At 39.4% G+C, this 26,399-nt stretch overlaps 2 protein-coding genes across 2 annotated transcripts; both read left to right on the plus strand.

Moving 5' to 3' along the window:
• Positions 1–1,742: 1,742 nt before the first annotated feature.
• On the plus strand, positions 1,743–21,670 carry LOC140540823 (ubiquitin domain-containing protein 2-like). The gene is made up of 3 exons (XM_072663252.1): positions 1,743–1,852; positions 7,111–7,347; positions 19,560–21,670. The coding sequence occupies exons 1-3, from the start codon at positions 1,780–1,782 to the stop codon at positions 19,982–19,984; spliced, it is 735 nt and encodes a 244-aa protein (XP_072519353.1). The 5' UTR covers positions 1,743–1,779; the 3' UTR covers positions 19,985–21,670.
• Positions 21,671–23,255: 1,585 nt separating this feature from the next.
• Positions 23,256–26,399, plus strand: il12ba (interleukin 12Ba). The gene is made up of 7 exons (XM_072663792.1): positions 23,256–23,352; positions 23,718–23,987; positions 24,092–24,194; positions 25,265–25,443; positions 25,707–25,873; positions 26,042–26,151; positions 26,294–26,399. Exons 1-7 carry the CDS (start codon positions 23,256–23,258, stop codon positions 26,361–26,363), a joined length of 996 nt encoding a protein of 331 aa, XP_072519893.1. The 3' UTR covers positions 26,364–26,399.

Here is a 26,399-nt window from a genome sequence, read left to right on the forward strand (position 1 = left end):
TCCAACCACTGACCTCTTCAACACTCTCATTCCCAAGAATGAAAGAGGAGTAGTGAGACCGGATTTGCCAAACTACTTTCTTCCATATGGTCAGGTTTCACCACCAAGGGTGCTGCCAGAGGCTTTGAGCTGCAAAAAAAGAAGATATTGCAAATGCTAACATTAAAACATAATAAATTTTTCTCTCACGGCTCATTGTATTTTCCGAACTGCTGTATAAAAGCTAGAGAACAATCAGCGTGGCGTGTTATCGTGAAATAACAGCATGTGATGAAGCCGAAGGCCTCTGGTGCTCTACTGCTTTAGTAGCACACCTTGCTAAGAATGTTTGCCAACAGCAGTGTAAACAAACCTGCCTACGAGCAAGACGCCTTATAATTAGCCACCGGTAGCATGCTAATTTCCTGAGGTAAAGATTCAGAAAGGTTGAAAATTGACACGTGAGTGTGTGTATTTTTATTAAAATGGGGAAAAACAGCATAAACCACCACGGCTGATCACCAGCAAAACTAGCATATTCTTTGTCCTGGGGGTGACCAGCTTAACCAGCACCAGACCAACACTAGACCAGCATAAATGGCATGATGGTCTGTTAATAATAATAATAATAATAATAATAAAAAATCCCAAAAGAGCCCCTGCAATTATGCCAACTGCCACGTTGTTCAACACAGTGCTGCTCACCTTCTTCTTCAGTTGGGAGGGCTGTGATATGGGGATGGGGAGGCAGCCTTTCCCCCTCACTACTTTAAACTTGTCAGAGAAGTTTGAGGTTTGATGCTCACCCATGATTGTTGAGTTCCTACCACAGTGTTCACCGTTCCCCAACCCCACTGAGAAATTCCTCTCAGCATGGAGGTGGAAGGTGTATGATCTCCAGCCCCATAATCAAGTCTTTTTTTTTTTTTCTTTTTTTTTTTTGAGGCTATGAATTCTGGTTGTGGGGACATCACAGCTGAGGACTGTAACTTACAAGAAAGTTTTTTTTTCCTTTTCTATCTTAAAAGACAGATGAGACAAACTAATAGCGTTAAGCTTTGGAGATACGCTTTGGCACGATGTTTGTAAGATTCAGACTAACGGGAGCACAGTGACACCAAATGCGTGCTCTAGGAAATGCATTGGTCCCGGAACGGGTGAAAATGATTAAGCAAACAGTGGCCTCTAGTGGAGAGATACGATATTACAGCACAGTCAACACCGCCTGCTGAAGGTGGAAACCGTGAGCATTTTTTGAGAATTCATGACTTGATTTTTTAAAACAATTTTTTAATCGTAGGTAAACATAAAGAATATCGTAATGCTTTATTTTAATGTTTATCTTTATTTTAATGTAATCTTTATTTTATCATTTAAATCATTAAAGTAATCTCTACCGGACTACAATAGACTAGTGAGGTAACAACTAAGCCGAGATGACTTTAATGATTTAAATGATAAAATAAATAAAAAAAACATTAAAATAAAGTATTACGATATTCTTTATGTTTACCTACGATTAAAAAAAAAAACAAAACAGTGAAGCCCTTTGCTAAGCGGTCACTCTTTAAAAATGTGTGTGCTAACCCTCCTCCTCCAGCTGCTGCCCGTACTCATTCTCTCTCCCTCTCTCTCTCTGTGTGTGTGTGTGTGTGTGTGTGTGTGTGTGTGTGTGTGTGTGTGTGTGTGTGTGTGTGTGTGTGTGTGTGTGTCAGTTTTCTGCTGTGGAGCGGGAGGTGGCGGGAGGGAAGGAGGACGGGGAGAGAAGACACAGAAAGCGGAAGACTTGTCCGCTTCTCCATGGGAGGCTGTGTGGGCGCTCACCATCATGACTCTGCGACCAGTCTGAACGGTGACTCGGACATTGCAGGAGGTACGAGACTCGCTTCTTACCTAGATTTCTCTCTCCGTTCGTGCGTATTTCACTCGAGTCCAGCAGTGCGGGGACGACTCTGAGCTGCCTGGGCTTCAGACTCTGGATAGCCCACATTGTTCAGTTTCATTTGAGTGATTCAGTTGCGAACTGCTCTGTGACCAGGAAGCCTCTGGTCGGAGGGGTATTTGACTCTTTGAAAAACATTGTGGCTCCTTTTTTTGGAACCATTTCAAAAGTTCTTTACATCATAAAAATACAGATTTTTAATACCCATCTAACCAGGCACAGTATCATTTGCCATTTACATATAACCTCTGTCTTTAGTGAAGAACACCTGCAGAACCTATTTTTAAGGAGGTTTGGGGGGGAAGCAGCTTTGGAGATGCAGTCGTTCAGACTGGTTTCAGAGCTTGCTAGTGAAAGTTCACTGCTGTCATCTTTAGTTCTGGTGCAGGAGAACCAGATGTACCCATGCTACCCATACAACACTCGGTGACAATGATATGCAAAGCTGTTTGCATGCACGCCAAGGAAGAGGTATTTCTGTACAGGACTGAAAGAGAGTTACTAGACCAGCAGTAACAATGGTGGAACCCTATTTGTTGCTGTATAGGACAGTTCTTTAAAGAACCGTTTAGAAGAAGTCATGGAGAAGAATATTTTTGGTTGTCATGGATTTATATAGAGCCATTGCATCTACTTAAGAACTCCTGTTTTAAGGGTTTTAGTAGAGGCAATGGTTCTATATTGAATCGTGAGAACCCAAAGAACCATTTCCATTGACAATGTCATTTCCCTCTCCACGATGACGTCTGGTAAATGTGTGGGCAGTAAAGTGTATAACAATTGTGTATAAAAATGTATTCATTACACATTCCATGTGTGTTTAACCATTTCCAAACTTTAATTGAATAAAACAACTGGAGCCTCAATTTCTTGGTTCCGGGGTTATACTTTACCAGTCAAAAGCCTGAACACACCTTTTTATTCAATGTTTTTTTTATTATTTGATTATTTTCTACATTAATAGCACAATAATATTGAAGACCTCTCTAAACTATTAAGGACCACATATGGAATTATGTAGTAAACCTGTAATGGTTTTTCAGCAGTCTTAAAGAAGTTCCAGAGGTACTGAGCACTCGTTGGCTGCTTTTCCTTCACTCTGCGATCCAACTCATCCCAAGCCGTCTCAGTAAGGTTTAGGTCGGGTAATTGTGGAAGCCGGGTCATCTGACTCAGCACACCATCACTCTTATTCTTGGTCAAAAAGCCCTAACATAGCCTGGAAATGTTGAGGTCATTGTTCTGTTGAAAAGCAAAAAAGTAAATGACGATCCCACTAAGCACAAACCAGATGGAACGGCACGTTGCTGCAGAATGCTGTGGAAGCCATGCTGGTTAGCGTGTATTGAATTTTGAATAAATCACCTGCAGTGTCACCAGCAAAGCACCCCCACACCATCACACCTCCTCCTCCATGCTTCATGTAGAAACCACCGGCTCATCTTTTCTGTGTCTCACAAAGACATAGTGGAATCAAAAATCTTAAATTTTGACTTATCAGACCATAGTACAGATTTGCAGTGGTTTCAGTGGCTCAGTGGTTAGAGCACCAGGCTATTGATGACAGAGTTGTAAGTTTGATACCTGGGCTCAGCAAACTGTTGGGCCCTTGAGCAAGGCCTTTTACCCTATCTGCTTCCCAGGCACTGCAGCAATAGCTGTGCTCACTGTCATTGTGTGTGTTTGATCACTAGTGTGTGTTTACTGCATGGATGGGATTAAAGATTGATGGATTCAACTATATTTATTAATTATTGAATCGATCTATCTATCTTTAATCCCATCCGTAGTGGGATCCCCTCAGTAGTGGCTTCTTTGCAGCAATTTGAACATAAAGGCCAGTCTTGTTAATTTGCGGTTTCTGAGGTTGGTTACTCTGGTAATTATCCTCTGAAGCAAAGATAACTCTTGGTCTTCCTTTTCTGGGGCGGTTCTCTTCATTATAGAGTTTGATGGTTTTAATGACTGCGTTTGAAGATGCATTCAAAGTTCTATAAAGGTTCCAGGTTGACTGACCTTCTTGTAAAGTAATGATTGGGCTGTCATTTCTCTTTACTTGAGAGTTGAGTAGTTCTTAATATAATATGGTTAAGAGCAGTGCACCAACCTTACCTCACCCTACAATACAACTGGTGGTCTTAAACACATTAAGAAGGCAAGCAATTCCACAAATGATCTCTTGACACACCTGTTAACCTGTTAACTGAAAACCGTTCCAGGTGATTTTCCAAGGGAATGACAAGACTGTACAAAGCTGTCATCAAAGCACAAGATGGCAATTTTGGTTCCTATATAGTTTTTGATAATAAACTACAATATAGAAAATAATACAAAATACAGAAACTGGAACTGTATGTGACTAATCCTAGGCTTGGATTATCAGTGGTCTTTCACATTTCAAAACTCTTATTTAGTCTAAGGACAAGGCTTAATCTGGGTTATTTCTGATATGCTCCGATTTACATCAATAATAAAATCTTATATCTTACACTTAATAGTAGTTATAAACTGTTATATACAATCTGTTGCAGATATAGGCCTACCTTCAGTCAAATTAGTCTTTCTTTTAGTCAGATATATTGTAAATGTATCCTGAAGGCCACAAGACACCAGCAAGTGCATTTACATGAAAAGGAAAAGGCTCCTAATCCGCACTGCCAGTTAAAGAAAGCCTTTTGCATTTTGTGTCAGGCTCTGTGCCATGTTTGCATAACTAGCATGTTCTTTTTTTCATGAAACACAAACTGTAATAAAAATGATAGTGTGCAAAGCATATACCATTGACAGGAAGAATGTTTAATGAAATGTTGTTTAAAGAAATCAGGTCAGGTGAAGGTAGACTTCTTAAAGCATCAGCAGTTTTTTTTTTCTGAACAAAGACATACAGATGACCTCAAACACAGTACAAAAAAGGCAAGAATATGTTAATCAAGTTATGGATATGTTGATTAGAAGAACACCGAAGATCAAGCTGTATTGTTTATTTTTTTAACTGGGGTGAATGTTTTTAAATAGAATAAGAACAGCATTCAATTTTCCTCAGAAGTCGGATACGATAATTATACACTATTTTATATTACCACGTATTATAGAGTATTTTGCGCATCCAAACTAATAAAATGTATAATACTAATGCTACTGTTTACTACTGTTGATGTGTGGTGACAATTGTGTATCCATGTGCAATAGGTCATTGATCACACATTAGCATAATAAACTCAAGCATATTTAAACATGTGGTTTACATGCTTATTGACATTTTTGTTCAATAGCACAGTTGGCAGTTACCATTTACCTGTTATGTGGGAATAATACGCCTATGAATTGAACCAGCAGCAGTCAGGACTTCATGTGCAGCTTTACGTTTTGACCGTTAAAAAGACCTCGATATTACTTTCCTTCACCAGTAAAGAGGAAGGAACATGAAAATGGTCACACAGTCCCCCTCTCTCTTTCTTTTCTATCACAATCTGTTGCTCACTACTTCCCCTCTGAGAGCCCTCTTATGTCTTCACAAGTCGTAGGCTGGCCCTGCCGGTAAAGACAATGAGTGCCTCTCAAAATTCCCTCACTTGCCTTGACAGCTGAAGCAAGTGCTTCATTATCTTCCATTTGCCCATTTTCCAGAGTCAACCATCACTCTGATATTGAGCTCAGTGCTGTTATTGTCTCCCATCTGGGTTTCGAAGCTCCAACAGTGAATTATTCACGTGGGCAGTATTTCTGTACTCACTGTTTTATGATTATGGCTTCAAGTGCAGTGGTAGGCAATCTGATACTCATTTGTCATTTATATAGAGGCCCTCTCTGTTTCACATCTCTTTTACACACAGACACACACATATGTCTTGTGATCTTCTTGTTGTCCTTTAATGCATAGTTCATCAGTATATTAATAGACCTCATGGGGACTATTTGAATACTCAAATTGAAACTGGTTTTCATCCACAGGATTTCTACCAATCTGAAGAACTGTTAAACCAGGCAAAATAGTTGTTTGCGTTTTTGTGGTTCTTTATACTAGTCCATTTACTTAAGAACCCATGAAGAACTCTGTATTTAACAGTGTTGAGCATGCAGTGTTGATTTATAATGCTTGCTGTTTGTATAATTTGCCCTGCCCACATAAGTGTTTAAAATCTCATCTTCTTAACTAAAACACTCTTCACTTGTGTTTTCTAGCCTGTACTGTAAATTTGTAGTCAGTGTGCTCAACAAAAAACAAGCCCCAGGCCTGAATTCAGCACTAATTTTAATATTGTCAGTTTTAGCATCGTACAACCATTGTACATTTAACAGTTTAGCCTGAGGTATTGCCTAACACTTAGCCCAGCAAGCTAGACAGTGAATACATTAGACATTAGACAGTGAATACAAATAATGAAATCCCTCTAAGAGAGATCTAGATATGGTTAAGCTAATACACTGAGACACACATGATCACAGTTTGTTTATTTGTATTTATTATTTGTAAGATGCATTAGATGCACACTGCTAGAAAACTAGTTGATAGACATTCGTCTAGACACTGTGATGCAAGTTTATCTGTATTGAGCAATGTTGCTGCTTACCAGAGATCATGCTGATCAACTTAACATTAGCTTTGACTTCCTCATTTGCATATACACTATATGGACAAAAGTACTGGGACACCTACTCATTCATTATTTCTTTAGAAATCAAGGTTGTAAAAAAAGAGTTTATTCTCCTTTGGTTTGAGTCTCTTCTGTTTGGGGAAGGTGTTTTGGAGCATTGCTGTGAGAATTTGATTGCATTCAGCAACAAGTGTGGTCAGTATGTTAGATGATGACCAACCCACCTCATCCCCAACTCATGTCAAAAGTCTTAGATGGAGCACCATCATTCCAGAGAATGCAGTTCCGCTGCTCCACATCTCAATGAGGGGTATCCCTCTAGCTAAAAGACATGGTGCCAAAAGGTTCATGTTTATCTGCACCAGAGAGTCCTGTTCTATTGGCAGTACATCTACACAGGGAGTAGACAAGCTGTGTGTGTGTGCGCATTTGCACATCTGTGTCAGCAATAGGTGCAACTTAAAGCAGCTGATTGCATTTCTTAGAAGGGGTGTCACAAACTTTTGGGCATGCAGGGTATGTGGAAGTGCACTGTGCAATGTCATTGCCACGTCATTTAGTTCACAACGTGTCATCTTTGCCTTTGTTCTCCAGTAACCTTGGGGAGGAACCAGCCTCTGCAGAGGGAAAGGCCCAAATGGAAGAGTGAGTACCCGATGACAGATGGGCAACTGCGCAGTAAGAGGGATGAGTTCTGGGACACGGCTCCTGCCTTTGAAGGCCGCAAGGAGATTTGGGATGCTCTCAAAGCAGCAGCACACGCTTTTGAGAGTGAGGATCATGAGCTGGCTCAGGCCATCCTTGATGGAGCCAGCATCACCCTGCCTCACGGTACTCCAGCACAAATTGTAATTGTGGTGCATGTGCACTGGAGTGTTGTGCGTAAGCCTGTACCCAGTGATTTCTTTTATTTATTTATTTATTTTTACAAGCTTGGTGAATCGAGTTGTTAATATCATACTAATTGTACCAAACAGATGAGAACATGCATGTAGAAACAGTAGGTTGTCTAAATGGCACAGTGTAGATTTTTACAACATCCTCAGACTGTAGCACCAGGTTTTAGATGTCAGACTACAGCTACAGGTAAAAAAAAAAAAACAACACAAGCTCATTAAACAAAACAATTGGCCAGTGGCGTCTCATTAGCTTGCTCGCAGGGTTGAGGGTTCAATACCTGTGTCCATTATGCTGCCACTCCTGAGCCCTTAAGCAAGGCCCTTAACTCCAGAGGTGCAGAGCCTGGCTGACCCAGGCTTTCTAAAATGGGATATGTAAAGAGAAAATTAGTTGTACTGTTCTTAAATGTCCTCAGATGAACATGACTTTAGTTACTAACTGTGGAACAGATGCAGGAATGAACACAGTAATCACATTTAAGTAGCTTCATTATTATTAAAAGCAAAGATTACCCATTACCCATTTTGTGCTATTATTGTATTATGTTACTGGCACAGACCGAGATGTGTGCAATTTTTTTCCCAGGTATTATTGCAGTGTGTGTGTGTGTGTGTGTGTGTATATATATATATATATATATATATATATATATATATATATATATATATATATATATACACACACAGTGTCTCCACAGTAGTATTCAACCCCCTGCAAATTTAACAAGTTGCAAATACGTTAGAGCCTTCAAACTTTGAACAAGAGCAGCATTTATTAACAGATGCATAAATATTACAAACAAAAAATATAAGTTGCTCAGTTAAATTATAATAAATTTTAAACATAAAAATGTGGGTCAATTATTAGGTTTAATATTTTGTGGAAAAATCCTTTTGCCCGTTTGCAAATACAGCTATTATTCATTTTTTTATAAGACCTGATCAGGCCGGCACAGGTCTCTGGAGTAATCTTGGCCCACTCCTCCATGCAGATCATCTCCAAGTTATCTAGGTTCTTTGGGTGTCTCATGTGGACTTCAATCTTGAGCACCTTCCACAAGTTTTCAATTGGGTTAAGGTCAGGAGACTGACTAGGCCACTGCAACACCTTAATGTTTTCCCTCTTGAACCAGGCCTTGGTTTTCTTGGCTGTGTGCTTGGGGTCGTTGTCTTGTTGGAAGATGAAATGACGACCCATCTTAAGATCCTTGGTAGAAAATCTCCAGGTAGGCTGTGCTATCCATCTTGCCGTGGATGCGGACCAGATGGCCAATCCCCTTGGCTGAGAAGCAGCTCCACAGCATGATGCTGCCACCACCATGCTTGACTGTAGGGATGGTATTCTTTGGGTCGTATGCAGTGCCATCCTGTCGCCAAGCGTCACGGGTGTGGTTGGCACCAAAGACCTCGATCTTGGTCTCATCGGACCAGAGAACCTTGAACCAGTCTGCCTCAGAATCCTCCAAGTGATCATGAGCAAACTGTAGATGAGCCTTGACATGGCGCTTTGAAAGTAAAGGTACCTTACGGGCTCGCCTGGAACGGAGACCATTGCGGTGGAGTATGTTACTTATGGTATTGACTGAAACCAATGTCCCCACCGCCATGAGATCTTCCCGAAGCTCCCTCCTTGTTGTCCTTGGGTCAGCCTTGACTGTTCGGACAAGCCTGGCCTAGGCACGGGAGTAAACTTTGAAAGGCTGTCCGTGGAAGGTTAATAGTAGTTCCATAAGCCTTCCACTTCCGGATGATGCTCCCAATGGTGGAGACAGGTAGGCCCCACTCCTTGGAAAGGGTTTTGTACCCCTTGCCAGCCTTGTGACTCTCCACGATTTTGTCTCTGATGGCCTTGGAATGCTCCTTAGTCTTTCCCATGTTGACCATTTATGAGTGCTGTTCACAAGTTTGGGGAAGGGCTTAAACAGTCAGGAAAAAACAGATAATTAATCCACACATGTGAAGCTCATTGTTCTTTATGACTCAATTACTGTCTTAATACTTGAGGGAACCAAACAGAATTCTGGTGGTTTGACCCACTGAATAAACTTTTCACAATTTTAAAAAACAATAAACAAAGAAATAACATTCTTTTTTGCTGCAGTGCATTTCACACGTCCAGGCTGATCTACAGTCCAAATGTCACAATGACAAGTTAACTCCAAATGTGTGAACCTGCAAAATCTGCAGGGGGTTGAATACTACTTGGAGACACTGTATATATATATATATATATATATATATATATATATATATATATATATATATATAAAATGTATGTGTATGTGTGTGTGTATATATATATATATATGTGTATGTATATATATATATATATATATATATATATATATATATATATATATATATATATATGTATATATATATATATATATATATATATATATATATATATATATATATATATATATATATATATATATATATATGCTCAGATGAACACAGGTTTGGGTCCACTTCTCCTTGATCCACTGTAGGGATGAGATGGATGAGTTCCCTAAATAATCCTTTCCTTTAACTCTATTTGTATAACTCTAAACCTCAGTTCTTCACCCTCATAACTGCATAACTTTCATAATTGACATCTGTTTTATAGATCCTAAAATAGAACCCTGCAGGACTCCACAAAATGTGCTAAACTGATTAAGTGCTTATGATCCTATTCAGTTATTGGACAAATACTAAACTGTCTCAAAGATTTAGAAACGGTTAATCTAACATATCTAACAAAAACTCTTGCTATTACCAAAAAGGACAGAAAACCCCTCTTTGTATGTACTCTAGTGTTTGTAGTTTGCTTTCTGAACAAATACACAACTCATTATCAGATAAATCACAGGCATTCTTGCAGTCAGTGTCTTTATATAAAGTGCTAACATGCTTTACCACATTAACGATGTTAAGCATTATAATCACTATATTACATATATTTTTGTTGTGCAGCACTTATATATTAATATATTGCTTCATTTGCATTGCTGTCATATCTACAGATCTCTGTTGTTTTTTATCACATTACACTTTTTTGTGGTTTCATCAAAAGCTCCACTTGGCACAGATCAAGCAGCTTGTTTGATTTGCAGATGCAGAGTTTCTCACCTTGAACAAATACCCATTCTGGCCTGTCCACACATTTCATACAGGATCTGCAACGTTCTACTGTTTCAGTGAGGTCTAATCAAGCAATGAGTAAATTAGCTTTGCTGAGTTTTAGACAGCATATTAGCATGAAACAACTGCTGCTTCTGTCCTCCAGGTTTGGTTGTCTTATCAGTGCTGCTCCATTCGTACTGCTGCTCTCACCTCTTCCTTAAAGGCAGATTTATATACATAAAAAGAACTGTTACCTTCACAGCGATTTACTGAATTAGATATACAGTCTCCCCTAGAAAGATTCTGATTTTTAGGGAAGCACCATGCTGAATTGAGGTAGTGCGATCAGAAGGGAGCTGGGTCTTTGGCAAAGTGGTTTTCTAAAAATAGCCGCTTTACCCTGAAACTGAACGCTCTCCTGCTTTATTCTCCCCATGGGACAGGCTAGACATGATGAACTGTGGGAAGACTTTCGTTCCTAGTGCTGTGCAGTATTGATACAATCCAATATCATGTTTTTCAAATATATCACTATATCACTGTGTTTGAATAGCAACCATTTAGTAATCGTGGGCCATAGCTGAAATCTAATGGTTTTCTTGCACATATGTACATGCAGAACTGTGTAAAAGTCATTAAAAAACACTTTACACATGTACAAAAACCACCTTACACACTATATATTTGAAAAGAAAAACACTTGCATTACAATAAATACAAATTCACACACATTCAAATTTCAATTCCAGTTTATTGATATAGAACGTCATCACAAAGCTGCTTGAGATCAGTGTCCAAGCCCCAAGTGAGCAAGCTAGTGGCAAACAGTGGCAAGGGAAAAACTCCCTCAGAGCAAAAGGGAAAAAACCTTGAGAGGAACCAAAACAGATAATACATATACACATTAGTACAGTAAGTACTAATTTTATGCATGCTGGTGAGCCCCTGCATAAGGACGCTTTTTAAGCAGTGTTAGTAGTTCATCATACAAATACTTGGTTTGGCCAATCAGAGCTACTGGTCAGTTTGAACAAATCTATTTAATGCCCTGAGGAGAAATCCTCTTTGTTCTTCGTTAACGTTTATAAGATTGAGGCTAAACGCATCCAAATCAGCATTACAGAGAGGCAAAATTTCAGTTCTTCTGGAACACAATAAATACATCATCAGATATTGGCTTGAAATATCAGCAAAGTCGTGTCGTCAGTCAGATGTTGAAATATTTTTTTAGCTTCCAATAACTATATTATTCTAATATTATCATCTTTAGATATTCCTCATCCTTGTATTTGCACCACATATCAACTTTTTATGTTAATGTCTTGTCTGTGCATGTAAGGATGAGCTTGATCATTAAAATTGCATGATGTCTGCAGCCATTCCTCTGTTGGCGGGTCTCACACACACACACACACACACGCACACACGCACAAACTCTCTCTCTCTCTCTCTCTCTCTCTCTCTGTCTCTATATCTCTCTTTCTCTCTCTTACACACACACACACACACACACACACACACACACACACACTCTTTCTCTCCTTCAGAGGAACACACACACATACATAATAAATGAGCCAGCTGTATCTTTTACCTGCAGTCATTCCCTCTGGAGCACAGACTGACCTTTCAAACTTTAGACTGATTACACTTTGGGCATTTTTCTCTAATGCAAGTTTCAGCAGAAATCCACATTTCCAATAATAATCGAATCAACTTATGTTGCAAACTTGGTTGACAGACATTGGCTGGGCACTGTGATGCAGTCTACATGTTGTTTTTAACTGGAAATGATCAGCTGCTTGTTTAATTAAGAAGAGATTTGGATGAAGCTCCCATGTAGGGTTGGATGGTATAACAGTAATACCATATACCGGAGTACTGACAAATGTTGAGGATATGTCAAAATGAGGATGATATTACAAAATTAGGCCGGGTCTACTGACGAATTTGATATTGGTATTTGGTATTTGGTATTTGATAAGGTATTTGCTCGCCTGCATATTGCACACGTGAACTTGATTGACATCCCATTTTTAATCCATAGGGTTTAATATGATGTCGGGCCACCCTTTGCAGCTAGGTGAGGTCAGACACTAATGTGAGGTCAGACACTAATGTTGGACAAGAAGGTCTGGCTCACAGTCTCCACTCTAATTCATCCCAAAGGTGTTCTATCAGGTAGAGGTCAAGACTGAAGCATTAAGAGTTCCTTTCACTGGAACTAAGGGACCAAACCCAACTCCTGAAAACAACCACACTATAATCCCCCCTCCACCAAACTTTACACTTGGCACAATGCAGTCAGACAAGTACCGTTCTTCTGGTAACTGCAAAACCCTGACTTGTCCATCGGATTGCCAGACGGAGAAGCGTGATTTGTCCAGAGAACACTCCAGAGAACACGTGTCCACTGCTCTAGAGTCCAGTGGTGGCGTGCTTTACACCACTGCACCAGACGCTTTGTGCATGCGCTTTTTGCATTGCGCTTTGTGATGTAAGGCTTGCAGCTTTCTTGGCTATGGAAATCCATACACACTGTTCTTGAGCTAATCTGATGGCCACATGAAGTTAGGAGGTCCGTAGCGATTGGCTCTGCAGAAGGTTGGCGCTTCCGCTGACCCCGCTCTGTCATTTTGCATGGCCTACCACTTCATGAATGACATGCTGTCGTTCCCAATAGATTCCTGAAAGTGACCCGTTTTTTCACGAATGTTTGTAGAAGCAGTCTGCATGCCTAGGTGCTTCGTTTCATACACCTTTGGCCATGGAATTGATTGGAACACCTGCATTCAATGATTTGGATGGGTGAGTGAATACTTTTGGCAATATAGTGTGTATATGTGCACACGGCGTGAAGATCGTGTCTCAAGTGTGGAGGTAAAGTCTAGAGCAGTTATATTATCTTTATAGTTCATTGTCTATGTTGTGGTTGCAATGACCTTGGTCCTTGTACTTGTGCTTGTATGGATGTCATGTTTGTGCTCTACAGTGTCAGGACTAATGCACTGGACTTAGAAAAGAGCTAAAGAGCTAAAGCTTTGACTGTGTGTGACTAAAGCTAGTAAAAAAACATAGTAAAAACTATGTGAAATACGTGTATTTCAGTATTTATTATGTCTACCCATCAATTCTTTTTAGGAGATTTATTTTAATGTGTTCAAAGAAATCTACAGGTATATTTTTCCATACCTACAAAATTCAATCTAGGAGATTGTTCAGTCTGACAATTGTTAGGATTCCTGTTTTTTTTTCTTCATCTATATTTTCACTAATTTCACTTACTTTAATTTGACTTTCCAATTCCTTACACAGGTGGATTGTCTTATATCTATTACTCTGGGCAAAATCTCCTGGAAAATGAAGAGCTTGTGCTTTTGGAAATCAATAAATGATGTTTGCTGGCTTTTGCATGGTATTGAATGTATATCAGATACATTTGGTTAATGGGGTTCAGGTTAAGACAAAAACAAGTGTGTTGATTTTTTTGCGAACATTTAAACCCCTCATGCCCACACACATACATATAAAGATACGGTGAACATGCACCAAGAGTTCCTCATTGTGCAGGTACAGTACCCGCAGAATGGGGATTTTCTTTGAGCCCTTGATTCAGAGGCTTTGCTTTGACTCCCTCCTGCTGATCCAGGACGTATTGATCCATCTGTCAATTACGGCGCCACAAAGACAATAAAACACAGCATTTCCCAGTGTTCTGCTCTTCTCTTATTGAACCCTGAACAATGACAGACTTGCCTGACTGCATGCAATTGTTTTTGGCTTGCTCTCCAAATGTCAGTATAGTGTGTTTTTCTCTATGGATTGACTGTTGGGTAAGCACTGTGGGATTCACAGTTGAATTTCGCTAAATCTAGCTAGACAGCTTAATTTGATGAAAGGAACAGTGTTTTATATGTTTCTAGTCTCAGATGTGTGGGAAATTAAATGTATGTCAATGCTGTACCTCTGTGATTATCCATATTTAAAGTACCCTGATCAGCTGCTTGTTTAATTAAGAAGAGATTTAGATAAAGTTCCCAAGTAGTGTTGGGCAGTATGACAGTAATTCCGAATACCTCTGTGTTTGGGAGGTATTGAGGACGGTATTACGACATTATGACATGTTGATGTGTCAGGTTTCTGTTCTGTGTCTGTCTAGTACACGGCCAAATAAGCATATTCTCCTATGCACATTTAAAAGAGCCACAGGGTGGGGTGCTATGGGAGCTCACTGATTGGTGAGGTCACGAAAACAGGCAGAGAGAAAAAACAAGCCCACCGTAGCAGTGTTGCCAACGGAGTGTGTATATATATGTATATTTAGCGACATAAAAAAGCAACTAGTGACAAATCTAAAGTTTTTTTGGTCTTATTGGAGACTTTTGAAGTCTCTGAGATGGACACACATCATCTTTAGTTACTGTCCTCGGCAGCAGGGGCTGCCGTGAGCCCCGTCCCACATCACTCACAGCGCTCAGTCTCACAGTCAGAGCAGATCCACACCGCAAATGAACTGTGCATGCCCAAAGCCGCTGCTGACTTCGCCTCCTATTTACAGAGCGGTATGTATGTATGTATTTATAAATGCGGCTTCAGTATGATACACAAATAAATCCCTGCATTTAACTAACACAGTCTCTGTCACTCACCCATCTCAAAACTAAAACATAAATAAGTAAAGAAAGAAAGAAAGAGAAAGAAAACAAAAAAAACTAAGTCACTCTGCCAAAGTGTCTCTTTTAAGGTCACTTTGCTGGTCTCAAGCCAGAATAAAGGAGGATTCAATGTAGCGTAGCAGTTCCACCCCACATAACAGTCTTTTGATTAAATGAGACATGCTAACATTTAACAACACAGAACAAATTTGATTTATGTAAAAATGACTTATGTAATGTGGATCTAGACAAAGCATTAAAGTAATTTTGGGAAAGGAAAGCCTATTTCTAAGACCAAAAAGGAATCAACAGAAGAAGTTAATTTATTCAGAGTTTATTTGTAGTTATACAGTCCTATATAGTCCTAAGACTATATAGTCTTATATAACTGGCTAACTTATCTAAATATAGCTAGCTAGCTAGACAGTGCTGTCTCTCAATGTGCTTTTCTGTTACTCCCAACACCAGTCGCTCCATATCGCTCTTAGTTTTTATTTCTCTTTATTTTCTTTAGTTTTTATTCTCAATGGTAGCACTAGCTCAGCAGTTAGTCAGCAGCCGCCTAACCGAGCTGTCTGATACTCAAAGGAGCTGTAGCCGAGCTAGCTTAGCAAAGACTAGCTTAGCGAGGGGGGTACAGATCTAAACCCTTAGAGCAAAATCTTTCATTTCAGGTTTCTGTCCTTTTCTGTCTAGACATTTATAAGCAGGCTTTCTGTCAGTCAGACTTGAACTTGTATTTTAAATTTTATTAAATGACACATATAAAATTGAGCTTGTTCACTTTTTCACCCTGTGAATAAACTTTGTATTTGATCATGTTTCAGCCCCCACCTCGGTAATACTTTGAAACGATATTGTGGTATGAAAAAATGTAAAAATGATTTATGTAATGTTGGTCTAGATGAAGCAATAAAGTCATGAAGTTATTTTGGGAAGTGATCTATTTCAAGATTCATACATATTTAATATATGCTTATTTCAAAGGCAAAAAAGAATCAACAAAATAAGTTAATTTATTCAGCGTTTATTTGTAGTTCTGACATATTTAGGGTGTTTTCTCTCCCGCAAGGTTATTTCTTTTATTTTACAGCTTCAAATATACACAAATGTACAATTATGTAAATTAGAAGATTAGAGTCATATAGCGACTTTTAGGAACAAGTTCAGATGTTTTAACCTACTAAATTGTAGAAGCAAGAAGGATCACATGTCAAACTTATACTCATAAGCCATATTGATTTTCCTGAGTGCCTGATCATAAACATTTTTGCGGGGCAGTGGTGGCTCAGCGGTTAGAGTGCCGGGATATCGATAACAGGGTTGTGGGTTCGATTCCTGGGCTCGGCAAGCTGCCACTGTTGGGTCCTTGAGCAAGGCCCTTTACCCTCTCTGCTCCCCGGGCGCTGGAGTTGGCTGCCCACCGCTCTGGGTGTGTGTGTGTGTACTCACTGCCCCTAACACATGTGTGTGTGTGAGTGTGTGTTCACTACCAGATGGGTTAAATGCGGAGGACACATTTCGCTGTACAGTGCACACTGTACAGTGACAAATACGTGCACCTTCACCTTTATTTTTCCCCTTAATAAGAGGAATTTACCATCTCCACTCTTCTTGAGCTGCCTGCGTTTTCACCATTAGTCTTTCTGTGGGTACCACAAGATATTAACATACTTACTGTAGGTAATGTATAGACTTTAATGGGTGAACGACATACAATTTCTACCCTGATGGTATACAGGTATATCAGGTATACCATATCCAGGTATACACTGGCTATGCTAAATTGACCCCTAGGTGTGAGTGTGTGAGTCACCGTGTTTCTCTTGTGTTGCCCTTATGCCGTTGCACCTGGCTCATTAGCCTGCACGGCCACAGGTAAACGGTATCAGGGTCACACATTCAAAACAACCGCTCAAGTTGGCTTCTAAGGGAAACTCCGCATTCCACCTTAAATAGTGCCGCAGTTCCATTAAGTCCATTTTAACAGCAGAGCGTAACTGCTGCATTATTTAAGGTGGAACGGAAAGTTCGGGGAAGAGGGAAAACTTTAGCGTAAATTTTGCTAAATGAGAGCAGCAGTTTGTTGTAGTTCTGCTATGACACCGATATTTTATCCCATTAGATCCTTTTGGGAAAATCTAACGTTCTTCTCAGCCCGTCTTTACTCTTGAATTCTGTCTGGTTAGAAACCCAACTATGGTGGAAATGCTCTCCAGCAAGAGAACCACGCTCCTTTCTTTGTTTCTAAACCTAAGAAGCTAAATAGTCAAGTTGGTCAGGCAGACTGAACTGTAAGATATTAAACAGGTTAAAACAGTATTTATTATTTATTTGTATTATTATAAACAGTAACTGTATTATTTACAGAAACACAAAGATCGGATTGGCTCGGTATCGGCCGATAGTCATCATTAAGTGGATCAGATCGGGGGTGAAAAACCATGATCGGCACTTCCCTATTATAAACACATTGAAAACTGGACGTTACCTTAATAGATGTAGCACTTCCTACTACTATGTGCCACTACTTCTGCATAAAATTAATTATTTAAATTCCCTCCAAAGCTAAAGGTTACTAAAGGGTCTCGAAGCACAGCATAGTACAAAAGTAAAACAAAAAGCAAGAAAGAGTACCAAACTGAGAAGCACTGTATTGACTACAAAGGTTTAATAAGAAAAGTCAATTCCCATTTTGCCATTGCCATCTCGTGGATGTCTGATATCCTGTTGTTTCCAATAAGAGATAGTGCTGATAGTTTGGTGGTTCAGGGATATTCCAGAAATTTTATATGAAATGTTTTCTAGAAGTGTGCAGTATTTTAAAAGTGCAGTGAGGGAAATGGAGAGTGAGTGTGTGAAATCAGCACATCTGAGTGGGATTCTTCCCTTTTCTTAGTACTGCCGGTTAATGGTTTTGTGGTTAACTGTGAAGTGACACTTGTTGAAGTTTCAGTAAGCAGTATTTTGGATATGTCTGGTCAGGTTTGGAAAGCATAAAAAAAAATTGTTAGGAATTGCCAAACTGTGACCTGTGGCCCTCCCTCCAGGACTAAACATTCATATACAGAAACAAAACAGGATGTTTGGGGCATAAGCTTCCTCTATTTTTGTAGGTACTGTTACCTGAACTGTTCTATTCCAATACAAACATTGTCATTACAAATGATAAATATAACAGTTTGAGAGAATTTTTTTCTTCAAAGATTCTTATATATATATATTTTTTTTTTTAAATTAACGATTTCTTAGTTACGAAAAAATGAAAAAGCCTCCAATCAGTAGATCAAATTCATCAGAGGATTGTGAGAACACAAGCAAGTAAAGAAGACTAAGGTCTTGTCTGAAATTAGCTTAGAAATTTGCCTAGAAACCAATGTGGGTATATATTTACCTAAAAAAGTGCAGAATCTTGGCGCTAAGTAGTGCGATGTTTCTTATAATTTTACTCGCCTTAACTCTTCATTGTTTTAATGTTTAAGCGTTAATGTTGTTTATGTCCAGTTTAAAAGCAGACTTTAGGATCTCTCTGTATTTTGTCTGTCTGAATGGTCTGTTTTTTTATAGTAACAAACAACTGAAGAAATCGGTTGTTCATCTCTCAGGACTTAAAGGTGCTGTTTACGATTTAGATTTTAATACACTTTTTGTAAAATTTTCTATAAGGTTTGCTAGTTTTTGTACTGGAAAAGAGTCTGGTATTACTTGGCCCTGTTGCCCTATTAAAACAGTATGGTGTTTTTAACCATGTGCGAATGTTGGTGAATAGATGAGCACAACAGGTTTTCTTAGCAGCAGCAGTTTGGACTGTTGAACGAGGATGGTAGCCAGCATGCTAATGCAGAGGTAGCAGTGTTAGACGAGGCCACTAGTCGGTGTGTTTTAGATTATGTGTTTGGATGTTGTGATTTGGATGGGTTTTTTTTTGTTTGCTTATTTGTTTTTTTGTTTGCTTATCTTATTTATTTTGTTTGTTTGTTTGTTTTTTTGCTCTGCAAGCCCAGCGTCTTTACCTTAGCAGTGTGTGAATTTAGGGAGGGTGCTTCTGAAAACTGAAAGGAGGGGTGAATTTGTTTTGCTGTTGAGTTTAAATATCAATGAATAATGAAATGATATTACGAGATTTATCAAAAAAGGGTTGATAAACAGAAACCTTTCTGCCTTTTTTTAATGACTTGTGACTGCTAGTTATTATAGCTTACTATTCATAGATTATAACTGACTGTCATATCATTCTGTAAGACACTGTCTATAAAACTATAAACTACAGTATCAGTTTTATATTAGATGATGTTAACGGTTCTCAGAATTTTAAGTCACACAATTTCCATGCTGGTCAGGCCCTAAACTGTCGCTCTCTTTCACTCTCCTTATCTCTCAGGAGCCCTGTCCGAGTGTTATGATGAGCTGGGCAATCGCTATCAGCTGCCGGTCTACTGCCTCGCTCAACCTGTCAACATGATGGAGGAGCGAGACTGCATAGGCTGCAAGCGCTCGCAGGCTCCTGACCCCTCAGAGGCCCCATTTGAGACAGGCCAAGAGGTCCAGTTGCGTCTGCGTCTATCCACGGGCCGAGACGTGCATCTGGACGTGCGCAGCACCGACTCTGTGAGTCACATGAAGCGCAGACTGCAGGCCGAGGAGGGCCTGGCTGCTTCTTCCCAGCGCTGGTTTTTCTCTGGCCAGCCGCTGGATGACAGGAGCACACTACAGGAACTGCGCATCCCTGCAGACTACATGGTTCAAGTAATCATGAGCCAACCCCCACTGTCATCACCAGATCACCTTATGCCAGGGGTTAGCTAGAACCAAGCCATGTTTTCTCATTGATGCCGACCTCAGGACAAAGGCGGGTGAATAGGTGTTTGTACTGCTACACTTTTAAGAATACAGGTCCTACAAAGGGTTGTTTTAAGCGATACCGAAGAAGATCCATTTTTGGTTCCATAAAGAACCAAGTTTATAAAAAAAAGGTTTATGGTTTAAAGGTTTCAAGAAATCAAAGGTTCTTAAAACCTATATCCCTTACATAAATAGTTCTTTATGGAACCAAAGATGGGACTTCTGTGGCATTGCTTAAAATTTTGTTTGTAGCGCCTTTATTTTTAGAATGTAAAAATATTTGTATTATTTCTGAAGTCTCTCACTGTAATTTCATTTTCAAGTTTTTTTTTTTGTTCATGCCTTTTCTACTCTACTGCCCCCTCCTGACTGAAGTGGCAACCTGCATCATATCCAAGAAGACACTCTTAACTATAACTCAGATTATCGGTATACGTTCTTTTCTTTTTCTAAAGTCCTCATCACGCTGCTAATTTAACCATCCAGTCATGTATAGATTTGTGTGAATCTGTGTGTCTCTCTCTATCCATTTGGGATGGTCATGTACTTCAGGGCACTTGGTCCTGTGGCTTCCATTTCTGACATATTAGCACAAGTTTTGCTTCTGCACTTTATTAAACAGCAGTAAGCAGTTAATTTACAATAAACCAGGCTGGCTTTAGTTGTGGGTGTAAATTCCTTTACATCAACAGTTCCATCTTTTTAGTTCAAGCATTTCAGCCAGTATACAAAGCTGAACTTTGTATCAATAACCTTTTAACATATACATCACTTTGTCACTGCTAACCTTTAATCAGGATATGGTCAGATGTGAGAGAGACTAGAAAAAGCTGTCTGCTGAGAGTGTCACAGGAGCATGTAATTTCCTTCCCTAAGGTAGGCAGAGAATTAGGAACTGAGTACAGATCCAGTAAATGTCTCCTCACTGTAAGATCACAGTTTCACTCATAAGCCGAGATCTTACTATAGCTCTGAGAGGACAGGTCAGCGGTTCCATAAACTGTATGCCACTTTTTTATAAAGACAGACATTTTTGCAGTTGAGAAACTGTTGGTTCACATCTTTTAGCAGTTAAGTTTGGCTTAAAGTTTCCCACTGAAACACAAATTTTAGTTCTACACAACGATTCATTCAATATAATAAATTTTGATTGTGTTGAATGCTTTTTATTATGCTATTATTTGCATTATGCTATTATTGAATAGTGAGATTGTGAGTTCAATCCCCAGTTATGCTTTAGCCACTCAAGGTTGGGAGTCCCAGAGCGCATAATTGGGCTGTAGTCCATATTTCTTACACACCACAAAAAAGTATACTGAATGAAATGCTTAGAAATAAAGTTTTTCACCTTTAACCCTTCTCACTCTAGAAGAGACTCTGTAAAAATATGTAGAGCTGATCAGAACTTTTCAGAAGATTTAAAATTTTATAATGTATCACTAATATATAGGTACCTCATCTCAGAACTGGTTGTTTGCATGGCCCTTCACATTACAAGTTAAGAATGTCGCCATTATGGAGTTCCAAGGCTTTGGTTACTGTGTGTTTATTGTTTTTTATATATATATATATATATATATATATATATATATTATTAATAAAGGCACACTTGATGATTGTTCTTCCGTCATAAAATCTGAAATACGCAAAAACGATACAGAAAGAAAAATAAAAACAATGTTTGTTTTCAAACCCATTTCTCTTCCTCATTCTCCATTCTTAATAAGCAGCCGACCACAGATGTGAATTTACACTCAAACACTGCCATTGTTGTGGTCCTGTCTGGAGTGTTTGTGTGGCAAGCTGCTGTTTTCATCTCACACCTGACTGCAAACCAGGGTGGCAATCTCCTCAAAGCCAATCGCCTTACTTTTGGTACATTCCAACATGTCAAACATCATCATCATTACGTCTGTCAGATGTTTTGTGAACTGGTAGATGAGATGGTAACGTCTTACGACAGAAAAGCAGTCAGACATCACTACTTATAAAAATAACAAATTCTGTCCGTGTCATATAAACGCAATCACATAGAGGCGTCTGTATTCTAGCATCAGCCACATTTATGTATCAATATTATCATTTTCACTAGTGGTCTCACGCTGCCTGAATGGCTAAATTACAAATCCGTTCGGGATCGAGCACTGTGTCCTGCTGTGCAAATGAGCCTCAGTTGGGCTAGCTATTCATCCTAACATAAAGGAAAATCCAAAGCCTAAACAGAGGCAGTCAGCCATTTTTGTTAATGTCTGAAAGTCAGAAATAATCATTTAGCATTTTAGCACTTCTCATCGAGAGGAGACAGTAAAAGAGTTATCTTCATTTAGTGGGAATTACATCACAGAATGTCAGTCACAGCGAAAAGTGTTTCAGCAGATCCCAGATGATTCACAGCTAATGAACCTGTATTTGCCCAAACCGCCATAAACCAGAAGTTCACTATGTCAAGTGCCAGCTATCATATGTTCAATACGGCAGTTTCTATTGTTGGTTAGTTGTTTGTATTAGTGGTAGGCCAACACTAGATAAAGCACTGCATTACATAAGTACAAGTGAGAAAGGGAAGTTCCCTATAAGTTGCTGCAGTGCTACTGATTTGGAAAAACGGTGAACTAATGAAAACACGGAACTAATACTAGGTATTACTAGGTGAAACAGCATCCTACTGTTATTTAGAAAAAACACCTTGCCTAGGTGACCTTCATTTAAAAGCAGTAGTTTCTGATACAGCAGGCATATGTGCTCATACATGATCAGATTCCTTTCTCTTTCTTTCTTTTATCAGTAGTTTTGGGCCACCCAGCAAAACCACCCAAGGGTAATAAAAAAGCTCTGTTATCGTATAATACCATAACAGAAAGCCTATTTTTGTTTATTGCCAAAACATCACAATTGTGTGAAAGCGGGGTGGCCCCTGGGCCCCTGGGAAAGGCTGTTTTGGTGGAAGTGAGACGCCTGTGGAAGTGAGGCCCTGGAATGATGCAAGTTCCCCTAACCTGCTTGAGCTGTACTTTTCATGGGCGGGGGAAATTCTGACTCCCTGACATACTTAATGTAAGCAGCGCTGGCCTGTGCACACTACTGACGGACAGTTAGAGACGGGTTGAGTTCTTTGATATATGGGAGAGGTAGGTCTAGACAACCTCTGTTAGTATTGTCTGTTTTAAATTTGAGGTATATCAGCATTGTCTGGGGTGTATGGCTGTGTTTTAATTCTTTGGATCTGTTCCAACAGATGTTTTTTCTTGTGCTTCAATTCCTGCTTGCCTTTTCACACACCACTTTGGGATCCATCCGAGTGGCAGAAAGTTACTGGACTCTTAAACCAAATGGTGCGTATGAGGTTTCTTTTAGAATGAATACTAACTGGTTTAAATGGATTGGGTCATAGTCAGACAAAAATATCCACCAGGATGCTCCGTAATTTGGATTATACTAAGGCATTGTCTTAATCCATGTCAGATGCATTTATGCATATAATCATTTGTGGTATTAAACCTCTAAAAGTTCTGCACTAAAAGAAGTCTGACGTCATTTGAGAGCCATGTGTTTTGTATGCGAGCCAAATGCTTTGTATCATCTTGTTGTGGAGATCCAGAGATCCACTGTTTCTCAGTTACTCGGCCTGTGTCATCCTGTTGTGGAGATCCAGAGATCCACTGTCTTACTCAGTCTTTGTGCCTTGTTTACATGTCAGAGTTGGTGGTGGATGAAGATGTGGGGAAATATGGCAGTGAGGTCCTGGTTCCGCTGATGTGTGGAGATGCCTTTGAGGGTCAGGATATCATATGGAGGAGAGAGAGTGGAGAGGAGCTGAAGGAGCAGGGGAACAGAATACTGGTGACAGTGGAGGAGAGGCAGGGAGGTAGATATACCTGTTACAGCAGAGATGGCTCCTACCTCAATTACACTCTGGTACTGGTGCAGTGGCCCTACAAAAAGATTATTAAGGAGACATCTGAGAAAGGTATAGTCAAGACTACACGTCTGAATTATCACATAATAATATTGGGGAATGGACAAAAGGCTCAATTTAACTAACATTATCCTTTTTCTTTTTTTGTTGATAAGGTTATGTTCACTGCTCGACAAAAAACTATAGCGGCTCCTTTCAGTGCTCCTGGACCTGGGATGAAAAAAGGGCTGGAAAAGTTGTACTTATTAAAGCAGTACGGTAAGTTCCTAAAATCTCAAACGTTGGGGCAAACCATTGTTAGATGTGTATATAAAGAGCCTTTTAAAAACAGGATGTATAAAGCATCAACAAGGGTTCCACTGTCATTATATCCAAAGAACCCTTTTAGTACTATATAGAACCCTTTTTCGAGAGTAGAACATGTGAGCTGGAGCTGAGAGAAAGAACTGATAAACATGGAAGAGATGGGGACGTGGTGGGGGTGTGAAAACGTTCACATAGAATAAAATATTTTTATTATATATTATTTATATTTTTTAATATATTTTATTATAGAGTCACAATTCTGAATGTAAAGATGATTTTGAGAAAAAAAAGGTTTTATGGGATTAAAAAGACCTTTATTCAGGACATTTTACAGTTTACGTCAAGTGTATTCTAAAGAATATTACTAGATGATTCCCTACTACATTGCTAAAATGTAATTCTGAAATTTGGCTGGATCAGGGATGGGCAATTCTAGCAATTCCTGTGCAGTTTTGTGCTTTTCCAGCTCAAGCACAGCTGATTCAACTCATCTGGTAATTCAGCAAACAGTGCTGGTCCCTGTTGTTCATCCCCAGGCTAGACTATCCAGTGCAAAAAGAAAAGCCGGAAAAGCCCTGTATAATGACAGTGTTTGATTAAATGATGAAGTGTCTTTACTAAGACATAAGCACTGTAATTGGTAATAAAAAATTATCGAGTTATCGACTGTTTTTAACCTTGTGCATCCACAACCATGTTTAACAGCAGAGAAAACCTCTAAAAGATCTTTGAACTTTAATGACTTTTCCTAGAGTGACCCCAACTTTAGAGAAAGTGAAAGCTGTCCACCACCAGGGTACATAGATTGTCCACAGGTCATTATTGGGCCTTAGGACAAGGGAAGTATACATTATCTGGTCTTTGAGCGCAGATTGCCTGTGGATTAATAAGACTGCGAGCTTTTTGACTGCTGCTGTGTTAAACAGTGGATGGTTTCAGAGCATGAATAAAGACCACATGTGTATCCTGCCTATTCTGCCCCGTTACAAACAGTGTGTGGCAATCATTGATTTCACTTACAGCTCTCACAATGGAGGAAACATCAGCTGCAGCCTGAACTCCAGCGGGCACAGCATCACATGCCAAGACCACGAGTACTGCCCCTATGCTGAGGAGCTGGAGCACATCAATTTAACCATTTATTTTCGAAGCAACTATGTGGTAGAGACCTATTACCTACGATTTCAAATCTCAGACATCGGTAAGGGTTCCAAATGCACTTTAAGAATGAGCATTAGTCCATGGGTTAGTTCAGGCAGTCTAGGGTTTTTATATCTAATCTTTATTTGCCACATATATAGCATTAATAAATTACCATGGACTGTAATTTTGTCTTTTTTTAAAAAAAGGTCATTCACACTCACATCCACAATTTTTTACAACAATTATTACTATTACTATTACTATTATTTCAACTGAATGAGAGCACATTCTGGTCATTGCCACGCATGTCTTCGTCTACAGTCAGGCCAGACATGGTGAATATCAGAAAGAAGAATAACACTCTGGAGTTGCAGTACCCAGACACCTGGAACATCCCTTTCTCCTACTTCCCTCTCACCTTCCAAGTAAAAGAGATCCGCTGCCGGAAGGAAAGTGACTGCAACTGCTCAAACCGCAAATCATCAAGGGTAAGGCTGTCTGTTCCAACAGACATAAACTAACAGAGCACTTCTGAGTGCTAGCTAACCCAGGCATGAGTCGCAAAATAAACAACGCATTGTCAAATGTCAGGGGGTGCATTTGTTTCTATTGTATGTTTTCCTACTGTCCTGATCCTACGTTTTATTTGACCTCAGGTGAACCTGACTCAGGATCAGCACTGGCCACTGAAAGGGGGGGTAACAGTGTGTGTGAGAGCACAGGATGACCTGTGTAGCTCCTCTTGGAGTGAATGGACGCAGTACAAGTCAGTTCTTAAGGCTTAAAATTGTGGAAATTCAATTTTTCACATTTCCTTGTAAATCTGTACTATATAAAGACACAAAGTCTTTTTGGCCTTACCTGCAAAGTGTGTAATGTACCTCTAATCATATCTCTTTGCCTTTTAGATGTGTTAAGGAGAAAAACAAGAAAAGAACAAGAAAGAACAAGAGAAAGAGGTTCCAAAAAGAAGAGTAAATTTGTTCTTTCCAAATTAATGCTGGATACCTTAAT

The sequence above is a fragment of the Salminus brasiliensis genome, chromosome 19, assembly GCF_030463535.1.
Source record: "Salminus brasiliensis chromosome 19, fSalBra1.hap2, whole genome shotgun sequence".
NCBI classification, from domain to species: domain Eukaryota; kingdom Metazoa; phylum Chordata; class Actinopteri; order Characiformes; family Bryconidae; genus Salminus; species Salminus brasiliensis.